Source organism: Corvus cornix, chromosome 5 (assembly GCF_000738735.6).
Source record: "Corvus cornix cornix isolate S_Up_H32 chromosome 5, ASM73873v5, whole genome shotgun sequence".
Classification (NCBI taxonomy): Eukaryota; Metazoa; Chordata; class Aves; order Passeriformes; family Corvidae; genus Corvus; species Corvus cornix.
The window spans coordinates 24,300,054-24,312,246 of NC_046335.1; the positions used below are offsets into that span (position 1 = coordinate 24,300,054).

At 38.9% G+C, this 12,193-nt stretch overlaps 1 protein-coding gene across 5 annotated transcripts in view; it reads right to left on the minus strand.

The window, feature by feature from the left end:
* Positions 1-275: 275 nt before the first annotated feature.
* The window catches only part of MIPOL1 (mirror-image polydactyly 1), a 189,868-nt gene continuing 177,950 nt past the window's right edge, over positions 276-12,193 (minus strand). For all 5 annotated transcript variants that reach the window (XM_039552714.1, XM_039552713.1, XM_039552716.1 and 2 more), the window contains one exon: positions 276-5,902. In XM_039552714.1, coding sequence (XP_039408648.1) covers positions 5,836-5,902 — 67 coding nt within the window. In that variant the 3' untranslated portion in view covers positions 276-5,835. The remainder of the gene's footprint in view (positions 5,903-12,193) is intronic.

Consider the following 12,193-nt stretch of genomic DNA (forward strand, 5'->3'; position numbering starts at 1 on the left):
GCTCTGCACTCACAGCAAGGTTAGTACTTACTCCTCACAGTACATAGTAGGACTAAGAGTAAAGCGCTGCAGGATTTGGTCCCACTATTACTGTGTTCCATTAATTTTACAACCAAGTCTTGGCTACCAACATGAAGCCTTAAATTCTGAAAACACTTCTGGCTTTGTATTTCTGACATTGTCAAACAGAATTACCAGGTACATGTTACCTTAAAATTGATTGGTAATGACAATATCTTACAATTAACAATAAAAAACCACACTCCAAACCCAACTTCTTTTGCAGACTATTTTAATAAAGGGATTATAAAATACAAAAGAGAGAGAGACAGGTAACCTGAGATGCAATTTTGGAATGCAAACTTTTAGTTCAAATGTGCAAGCTCAAACTTAACAAATGTTTAAAATATTTGAGTTTGTTAGATGGTGCCAAAATAAACCATGTCTTTTCTAAAGACTACATATTTAGCTAGGCACTGGCAATGTAAATCTTTCAACCATTTCAAGTATTTGTTTAAAAGCCTCCCAGAACACGTGGGCTCCCAACAAAACTGAAGAATGAAATGTTTAGAACACTGAAGCTCAACAGCTGACTTATAATCGACCTAATATGAGAACACTACTTTGTCTTTTTGAACTTGTGAATACATTTTATTTACCAATGCATGAGAAGAACAAACAGAGAAAGTCCAGTTCTGCAGACCTGATGTGAAATGGTACAGCGATAAGAGTCAGCCCATGTAATGCTGCGATCGCAGCATGAGAAACTGCCGGTCAGTGATTTCATGCGCCTCACAGTTTATTCTTGCATGGGAGGAAAATCAGAAGAAGAAGAAGGAAACCCAACAAAACCAACAGCCTTATTCTAATTGAAGGAAATAAAGGCACAGAGAAATCCTGACATTTAGCTAGTTAAGTTCATTTGTGTATATGGATTAAAGAAGTTACAACTCTTATCACCTTGTAAGAATATATACAAAGTCAATCTTGTAAAATGTTCCTGATTTGGAATGAACAAATAAATAAATGTGCATATTACAACATAATGACATCACTAAACCATTTCAATATGATAGCTTATTTATAAAAACCGTTTTAATATTCCTTAACATTAATGATTTACCAATGAATCTTACTTCGCTGTGAATATATTTGAAGGGGAATCAGTCTTCAGCAACAGGACTCCACTAACAAGACTGAGCTGGCTTTGAACTTTTCAAATATCAGCAGTTTCCCCAACACTAGTACAGAAAACCATACCACCAGTTTTTGCCTGTGGGCTGCATGAAAAATAGTACTAAAAGACTAAAGGTCCACAGTTCTTTTCTGTTAAAGTTGATTTGTCACAATATTGTTAATTAGTGAGGGCTTAGGGAAGGCTTACTAGGAATATAATTACAGTGCTGAAAAGCATTAATAATGCTCTTATCCCGAGCCAACATGATGCTATTTACATATTTTACCCTGGCATATACCAGAAATCGCTCCCAATGCATAACGTGCTGCAGGATCACCAAGAGAAAAACACAAAATCTTACAGGGGAAGAACATTTCTGAGTATCTCTGTATTCAAGTATTCAAGGCAGCAGGGACCCTAATTTGACAAGTAATTACAACTGTCACCATAAGCATCACCTATGGTGAGCCACCTTTCATCATGAACTGTTTTTCCATCGGGAGGGAAATGAATTGCTACTCCTAGTACATAATCTGATGCAATCTCATCTTTCTCACATTTATTAGGACAGAAGTGACAATTGCATTTTTCTGCCATATAGGACCAGACTTCTTTTCAATTTCAGAGCTTTGCACAGGCATCAATTAGTTCTCAATGAATAAACCATATGATAAGCCCATTAACCCATGTTATCATTATTGCCCGTTCCTACTACCAGGGCAGAATTCCTGCCCTCATTACACTGAAAGGCTAAAGTTAGACTGGGCTCAACAGGACCAGAAGTTCAGCTGAGGACACTAAAGGCTGGGCCTCCATTACCAGACCTATGTGACTTTTACTGCTCACTTCAGCAGGTGAAGAAGCAAAAGTGTTTTGACATTAGCCACATAGATACTTTTGCAAACTCCCTGGAGGAGCCCAGGAACTTCTTCAGGGACTGCATACCTTTAATGACAGTCACTAAGGAATTTGCCAAAGACCACACACCAGGTTGTTAGCAAGGAAGAGGGAGAACCCAACTGTTTTTGAATCTTTCTACTCTCAACACAGTAAATTTCTCAAGGTCCTTTCCAAAGAATAAAAACATTTCCAGCTGAATTTTAAAAATCAACACATCTGATTTAATTATGATTCAAATACATTTATCTACATTTGTCAGTTATGACAAAACACCCTAACTTAAATTTTATCACTGAATTCCAGGCTGCTTGGTGCAAGACAAAAGACAGAGTCAGGAACTATTTTTTCACCTTAGGTACAAGGCGCCAAAAGGAAAATTATGAAGTAAAACTATCACTTAATTTTACCCAATCAAGTATTACCTGCAATCAGATATATCTGACATCAAGCCTGCTAGGTAGCTTTTGCATGGCCCATCATACTTTTCCAAACAAAGCCAATGGACACAAGAGGCTGGAGGTCAAACAGTCTGGCTGTATGAAGCCTGCATTCACAAGATTATTCACTTGGATGTAGAAATACTTGGGGAAAGGTGAGGAGCTCTTGACACTCCTAGGGGAAGGAGGAACTTAGCACATTCATGCATGGAGCACAAGCCCTGATTTAGTAAACTTGCATTTTCAAAGTAGCAAACAACTTCCTCATCAAAGCTGCCAAGCAATAAGAGAGAAGACCTTTACACTGAAAAATAAGTAGTTCAAAGTTAGATTAAAACAATGTCTAAGAATAAATGTTTCATTTTCACAGGAAAAGCTACCTTATTGTCCTACAGGGATCTTTGTCCCAGAGGCCATGTTTAACTTGACTAAGAAATCACCTTGAAGAGGGGGTTATTTGGAGATGGCAATATTTCATATCACCATATTCAGCATGGAGATGCTGATGATACTTTGCTACTGTGAGTGCTAAAGAGGAGCTGTGAAAAGAGATGGAATAAGAACTCATGGTCACCAGGGAATGCTAAAACAACAGGTGACATTCAGCACCCATAAATGCTAAGTTATTCAGAAAACAGTTCTGTTGTCATACAACCTACAATGAACTCTGAGCTGAACATTACAACTGAGGAAGGAGATCTAGAATTGTTGTTTTACTACAGAAATATTAACACCAATAAATAATCTGTCACAAAGGAAATCCAATGCTAAAACCAGTTACAAATAGCATAGAGAATAAAACAGACAACATCATTATGACAACCATTAAAGTCACATTTTGTCTACGTCTTGAACAGTAGGCACAAATCTGGTTGCATCTCAGTAAAAAAACTGCAGAGCTGGAAAAAAACCAGATTAGTATGACAAGGCCAATTGAAAACATGAGACAGCTCCTTTAAATGAGACTAGGGGTTCCCTCTGGAAAAGAAAAATGGGGGAAAATTATGCCAAATACGTGAGATCACATGGGACATGGAAACAATATGAACAGGGAATGGTTCCTCACCATTTCTCTCATACAAAAACTAGGTGAAAGCAAATGAATAGAGATGGTTCATAACAGAAAAGGAAGTATTTCTTCACTCAATGCATCATTAACTGCATAAGACCTTGTGAAAGGAACAAGTAGATACAAACAATTTAAATGGATTAAAAAACAGGTCATGAAAAAATGCTGCTAAATACAAAGACACCACCTCTGGCTTAGAAAGCCTCTAACTAACAAATTGCTGGGATACCAGTTGGGAGAGTGGTCACTAGTGCTAGGCTGACTTTATATCCTTTCCTAGGCATCTTCTATTTGTTATTGCCAAAGGCAGTCTTTGGGCTTTGGTCTAGCCCAGCATGGTAGTCCTTACATTTTTGTCTTTATTCCTTCGTCACTACTTCCTTACAGCAGAAATGGTTCAGTAGCACTGACAGCTCAGGAGATCTTGTCATCTGCTTCATGCACAAAGCTGTGTGAGGACAGCAGGACAAAGAGCTGTTGAGTCACCCAAAGAGCTGAACAGCAGCACATGGGAGAGGGTGAAGGGGCTGGAACCTGGGGGGTGGCAATCCTCTGGTTTGGAAGCATTACAATTTCTTCCCACTGAATAGGTGTGGGGGAGTGGCTCCAGACTCACTGGCTAGCTTAGGATTGACCAAAGGTCAAAAAGGAGCACTTCAGAAGTGTCTAGAAGTGACTTGGGTAAATGTGGCCCAGAGAGATGCTGTATCTCCCCGCAAGATGTTAGGTATGGTCAACTGAAACTAAGAGGGGCTTACGTCTGCACATGAGGAAGGTTTAACGTTAAAGTGTTTGAAAGAAAAAACAGACATTAAAATTCCTCTCTCTACACTCAAAATTAAAATTTTATTTTCTCCAGATAGACTGCACTATCACAACATCTGTACAAGCAAGCATTAAGAGCGAAGACCATGTAACAACACTAAAAACAAAGCAAAGCAGGCAAGTGGAAGCCTTAGGAGCTACATCCACCTTGCCTTAGTTGGCGGGTCCTGAGAAGAGACTAAAGCCCAGCTGGCTGCTGAGATTCTTTACTGAATTTGGGGTGCTCAGAGATTACAGCTGCTTTCTTGAGCAGGTTTATATGAGTGCTGACCTGACAGTTCATACAGGGAGATGGTTGGGTCACAAACATAACTCTAAGTTCAACTCTCATGTGTCTGTAAGGTCTATAATGTCTGGGTACCCCAAATTTTCCTCCTCAGCCCGCAGTTTCTCCCCTCCTTGTAAGATTCTATGCTTCAGCCTTTGAGTTAAGTCCTAGGGCACTTCATGAGTACAAAAACCTGAGGATTGGCAGTTTGGCCTCAAACCCAGCCTGGATGGCACTCCTGCACTGCAGAGCAATCTGAGGTCTAGAAGAAGCAGACAAAAATCTTGTAGGAAAGCGATAAGAAGAGGAAAACACTGAAAAGGTGGATTTTTAATTTATAAGGTGCTTTCTGAATATCTGAGTGCTTTTTCCTCATGGAAAAGGACAGAGGAGTGACTAAAAACAATACAAGACTTTCTCCACTGTCTGAGATACTGTACAATGCCATAAGGCTTTCATGTTGCAATTTATTAAGCTGTACTTCCAGTGAAACCTAACTGTAAATTTCTTTTTAATGTACACTGAAAATGCTATGCACTAGCAGAAGCTATTCAACTGTTGTATAAAGCTATACATTTATCCTGCCTGCCCTTTGATGTAGCCACAGTTACTACCTGCAATTCAATGGACTATGGGTAAGGAGGAAAAAATATGAGTAAGGAGGAAAACCAGCCAGAGATATTTCTTGAATGCCAACCTACTTTATCAATTAATATATTTAACATACAAATACTGGACTATTTGCAGTCTCACAAATAAAATAAGGGATTTAAATTTTGAAACTGCTTTGCAGCATTTTGAACCCAAAGCCTGCAGTATTTAAAAAAATGACCAAGCTGTGCAGCAGAGTATAGTCTACTAACACTGAGAGGACAGACTGTTAAAATAAGCATCTACATAATTTTTCACAGTACACGATGCCACAATGCATTTGCTTAAAAACAAATACATGTTTGCAGCAAAACATTTCAACAAATCACAGAACTCAGCAGCAAAGTAGTTAAACATTTATGATTTGATTTTATCTCAGCTTGGAATGTCGCTGGAGTGTCCCACTTCTAACAACTGTTTGCTAAGTTAAGGCTTCAGTGTTTACACAGTGCTGAATGAAGCAGCCTGGTCACCAGATGTGAAAGCTTCCTTAGACTACAGCTTTCAATCAGATCACGGTCCTAATGGTCCCTGCTCCAACCTTCTTCCTCAGGACGTCCACCAGCCTTTCCAACCTGAGAGGGGGCAGGGGAGAGGGAGAGGAGAGAAAAAAAAAGGAAGCTAATGTTAGGAATGTTCTGGCTGAAAGAGACAGTGTTTGCACTGAACCAAGCTGTCCTGGTGGTGGTCACGCTCAAAAACAAAGCACTACTGTAAAAGACAGACATTAAGGGAAAATGCAGACAACTTGAGAAAAACTTTTTAACCTACAACCCAACCCATCTGCAGTCAGTGATATATATCAACTCACTTTTCCTTTGTAGTGTATGTAGTATCTGAGCTCCCTGTATGGCATTAACACAAAACCCTGTGCAGCAATCCTGTGGTACATATACACTGTGGTGTAAGCAGGACAATTATTTTTTGCACTTTTAAAAATATGAGTTGTCCATGGCTCTTGTTAAATGTAGCACTTAACTGTTGTTTCTCCTTAAAAAGTATCTTGCCCATTATCCAACAGATACTTTTACTGTCCAGTTTATAAATTTATGTCTAAAAGCCCATGTGTTTTATGTCAAAAACTTTTTCAAAATACTCAACAAGTCAAGTTTCTGAGGACGTGGATGATGATATTTTGAAAGTGGCCTGCACGATTCTTTTGTCAATATAAATACAGAAAAATTAATAGTCTAAATAAGTAGGATAGAGAGCTGCCCAAACCTCTTAGTTTTAAGGCACAGGCTATAATCATGTTCAGAATCTCACTGGCTTAATTTGATCATTCTTTTGTTAAAGTATGTAGGCAAGTGCAAAGGACTACATTTGTTCATCATTTTGCATCTACGCACATTTATCTTCAGCATTCCAGAAATCATGCGTTCAAGCTATTTCTTCAATTTGTCTGTATTTTATGGTATCCTTCAATGAAAGGTCTCCCACAAATAAACTATCTGTATAAAAGCAGACGCTGTGTGTAGCAGAACACTTTTAGAGCCATGTCCAGAATATTATACACACAGCTTCCACAATGGATAAACAGAGTTGCAGATTCAAATAGCTGTATTCCTTGTTACATAGTTGACTATTTTGCTTATCTGAAAAGACTATTTAAAAAAATATATATTATACAACATGAGAAACGCAGATAGGAAATAAAAATAACACAGCTTTATCAAAATTGCAAAATGCATTTTATCTCATGAATGCATTAGTGACTTCAGTGCACATAAACTAGTTAACGTGCATTTATTGCCACAAGTCATGACTAATGTGCTTGGTACGTATTGAAACACTCTTGTTTTCCAGGAACCACCAAGCACGATGAAGCTACACCTTTCATTGTACTCACCAGGTGACTTAATTCCTGAAATGAGATTAAGAATTCACCACCCAAATGTAATCATCAGACACCAGGAAAAGTATGTGGAAAGTTCAGCTAGTTTTAGCTGTTCCACAGGGACTCTGAGGGAATGAATGCACAGGTAAAAAACTGCTGCTTAGGTACTCCTCTCCCTTCAGTTTTCCAATAGTCACTTTTCTTTAACCAACTAGTGAATTTTCACCCGTTTTTGTAAAATAACATCTACTGCACTTTGTCTTTATGGAGGCAGCGCCCAAACAGCCATAACTCAGTGCCATCAGCCCATGCAAGTTTAAAGTCAGGGATTCCACAAGTTATTTGCTCCTGGAAGTTTTCTCACGTGGATATATCAATGTTTTCTGAGTTCTAAGGATTTTAACTCAGTTACTGACAGGTCACAGTTTCGTCAGCCTCTCTTATTGGGAAGTTTCCCTGTTACATCAGTTGTCAGTCCATGTGCAATTTCAGAAAGCAATGGCAGATTAGTCCTCTTTCAATAGCATGTTTATTCAGAACCATGGCAGCTTTCTCAGCCATTTTAACTCTTCCTGGAGGTCTCTTTCACACTATCACCCTCTCTAATGTGCTTCAGAGACATAAAAACACTGGAGAAATATTTCAAACTGTTTGGACAAACAGAAGGTTTGGGCTGAAAATTGTTTTTCTGGGAGACAGCATAAAACCTGTAAAATCTGAGATCATGGTTTATTTAAATCACTGTTCAGTTAAAAAGGAATATTGTGTGGGTTATACAAGGCGGGGTGTGTGTGTGTGTGTGTGTGTGTGTGTGAAATGACTTCAGTAATTGAGGCTCCTTTTGGGAAAACACAAGCTGGAGGTCACTGCTTACTCATTGTCCTACGACGGGGTTTAGATGTGCACCACTCTGTGACCAAGCAATGGCACTGCACACCAGAGCAGAACAAGTTAGCGAAGAGCTGCCCATGTTTGAAGAGAAATACCACTGGGATGAAAGTAGTTGTCTTCTGTTTAACCTTGAAACTGTCAGGCTTCATTGAAAATAATGAGGCTTAACAATCATAGTTTCTGCTTTTCAAATGAATGATGACTGAAATCATCAAAATGAGGTATTCCTCACCAAATACAAACCATGCAGAGCTTATTTGCCTTTTGTTTCAGTCATATGTGGACTTGCAAATTTATTTATTCTTTATTAGAAGGAAAAAAGAAAAGGTAGCAGTGGAGTAAGATATTGTACCTATGAAAGAGATTTAAGCAATAATGTAAAAGAGAAATTGTAACAGCTATTTATAAGACAAAATAACAGAGGGCAAAATTTACCCCTGCGCAGACACAAGACCCAATATACCACTGAAATCCCACTTAAGCCTACAAAATAATGCTATGCGCTGAATCAGTGGTTAATAACTCTTGATACAGGTCTCAGGGGGCTTTTTGGAATGATAATCCTGGACTCTTTGTTCACCAAGGGCCCAACTCTGTCATCCCAACTCAGTAAGCAACATTTTCTTTATGAGTAATAAAAGGCAGCTAAAAAGGCTGTTTGTGCCAGTGAGGTGCTACCTGCGAGGGATGAGGGTGGCAGAGCCAGCCCTTGTCCATAAGGCTTTGTGCCCAGCCCAGTGGGATACTGCAGGCAGCTCCCTCTGGAGACTGAGCATTTTAATGTGGAAAACTGCAGTAATAGTTTTATACCTCAAGATCAAAGGTAACTTAAACAGAAGAATGGAAGGTGCTGGGAACTAGTCTCAATGTTTGCAGGGTTTTATTCAAAATATGGAAGACACTGACCTGAAGAAAGCAACTTCTGTTACTTTGTGTAGTTTCACCAAATTTTACTTAACTGATAGCAGCACTGACTACATTTGATTGTATTCTAAGACAAAGATTTAACAAATGACATTTGTCTTTTTGCTTGTGAAGAGTCCTCATAATACAAATTTAATTTGCAACATGACACTTTATTCTGAGATGTAAGCATGGACACTCACTGAATTTGCCTCTCATGAAGCAACTGAACAAGTCATTTAAGAAGAAAGTATTTGGGTTCATATTTTAGATCAGACAGAAGAATGATACGGTGGGTGGGCCACTCTGCTGTAGTGCTGAGGGTCCAAATGTGCAAGCACAGACACACACCTTTTGCAATGCTCTATAAAGCCTCCTAAGGGCTCACTCCCCATTCTCACAGATTTCAATTTCTTCCTTAGAAATTTTTGAAAACAGCAGTAGGTGACCTTCATTATTTCTTGGTTCTTCAAATAATTCTAGAAAATCTGTCCCTTAACAAATAAATTCTCTCAACAAATGCCACATCAGCATTCTTTACACAACTATTGTATGCATGCATGAAAAGTGAGTACAAAATGACATAGAGGAAAAAACTACGGCTTCAGATGGATAGGTACAACTTTGGTTTTATTTCTATTTGATTTGCATACATCCAGAAGTAAAAACGTCCAGTGCTTTTCATGGTAGATGGAACTTGCATTAATGAAAAGCACAAAGATGAGGGCTAGAAATATTCTTTATCTATTCTACATACTTCCAAAATGCTGATCTAAATGCTCCCATTAAATGGAAAAATTGAATAAACCACACAATTTAGGAAAGGGACACCCAGCCCATCACTATTTTTAAGTTAGCAAAAGACACAACGTTAAGAGTCTTGAATTGCAGTGGCTTAATGCTTTCTCTATATAAATTTGGAATTAAGCAGTTGAATCTGTGTTCTAATACAGAAATAAAAAGATTTCCATAAGGGACTTGCTGCTATGATATTACAGGTTTAATTATGCCCTTTTAAACATGTTGCTAAGCTTTAAGAAGATCCTCATTTTTAGAGGAAAACTACCTAAACAGGAACATTTCTAGGTGAGTCTTCCCCAAGACAAATTCTCAACCATTCTCAACTCCTCTTCCAGCTATTTTGAACTGTGTTCCCTTGTCACCTATGCACACAGCTGTCAATGCCTGGATGGAGCGTATGTTGTTATGTGGAACGTTCTTATACAGTTCCTGAATTGCCTGACAATCTGCTCTGACTTTTAGCAAAGCCTTACTCCTGTGAGTAAAAACAACTTTGGTTTTAGACTCAGTCTCCATAAAGCACTTAAAATCTACTTAAAATCCTAACCGGCAGAGAAGTTGGTTCTGGGGGCCCAGGAGCTGAACAGATCAGTGTAAGTATGTTACCTACTACTCTCTACTGCTCAATCTTATGCACATTTTTGGCTGGCTCCCCTCTTTCACGTATTCTACTGAAGAAGTCTCGCTCTAACCTGAAGCTTGGGATCAGTAAAAACTCTGCAACTCTGTAAATCCACACAGATTGGTACATCCTTCCACACCGCTACATCTCTGGCCAAAGGAACTCACCCCAAAGGACAGCAGTGGCCTTTACTCTCAAGTTCTGAACATGACAGTTACACAGTCACAGAGTGACCTTCCCAGGAATCATGCCCCAGAAACAGACAAAATGGACACCCAACTGACAGAAAAGGACACCCTTCAAGTAGCCCATGTCCTAATCTGCAAAGCAATATACAGACTAGCTGAAAACAATAGTTTCTACCTGCAAATGGAGGAGTTAAGTGATAAAAACAAAACCATCCTGGATTTTGAAATGCTATATAAAGGTTTATAAACCTAAGCTATAACCCTTGGTTATCTTTCCAGTAGATAAGATTAGGCTCAGGCTATGAAGATGGCCTTACTTGCATGATTGCTGGCTTCTTGCGGAATGTGTTTTGCTGACACTAATTCCCCTTAGAAACCAAGCTTTTGAAAATATATTAGATAAATAAAATGCATTGGACAAAACCATTGCAAGCAGTTTAGCAGTAGAGTTCAGTGAATGATTGTTTGGTGAGTGGTCATACAAACAAATTCACTTAATTTCATTCATAATAAAACAACTCTCTTCCTTTCCCTCTCCTTTCCTTCAGTTTTCCTCTCAGATAAATTTCATAAAATTCTAAATGGTGTACAAGTTTTCAAGCATTTTCTGTCAATTCAAGGAAACAAATGACATAGAGAAGAGAGGCTGCTGTGATACTCGTCTTGCCCAGAAACCAGCCACTTGGATAGGATAATTTACTCAAGAGGCTGGGGGAAACTGGTTCAGCTCTATTATCAGCATGAGGGAACTGGACCCCAGCTGCTTCCCTCTCAAGGGAATAGCACTGTGCTAATGCTGGGTTTTGGGGTGGCTTGCTCTCAGTTTCAAAATTTGAGGCTGCTCTGATTAAATAAAATATGTAAGTATTCACTGTTTTGAAGCCTGGTATCAAGGGTATGACCTTGCAATGCATGACCTATCTACCATGCTACACAGCCATCACCCTCTTTCTCCTGGCTGATTCAGCAAATTTTTAGTTATCCTTATTCCTCAATTCAGGTATTATTTTTGCCACCTCAAAAGCCTGTCTTTTTAACAATAATTTTTTATCATCTCACTAAAAATCACTGCCCATTGAATTTAATGGTCTGTAACAATTCCTTCATAAATTATCATATGATAAAGACTACATGTGGTTCCAATGCACAGGCTGCCTCTCTCTTAACAAAGTTCCCTCTGCATTTTTTTGGATCAGAGACTGGGTGTCTTTCTAAATGGCACGCTGGAGTTCAGCCATGGTTTTGAACCTGATGCCGAGTAAAATTCAGTGCCCTCTGTCAGACAGGTGGCTGGACTGACTTGTATTAATGGTCCTTTCTGGTATTAAAACACATCTTAGAGACTGATTTAGCAGCATCAGTGAGCTCTAAGCCGTGGTAGACCACAGTGTTGAATCTAATCACTACAGGCACTGCCGCCAATTCCTGCCTGCCCAACACTGTTTGTAATGTCACTCCAAAAAGTATGTTCCGTTAAATGTACAGGCCTTAAATTTGGCAGGGCAAACCATTCTGCCTCTGAAAAGCACTGTCACCAAACAAGCATTCCTATTAAATCCCTTTCAGCATCTTCTCAACCCAAAAGAGTAATTCTGTATATGATTAAACTTAGAAACAAATTCAG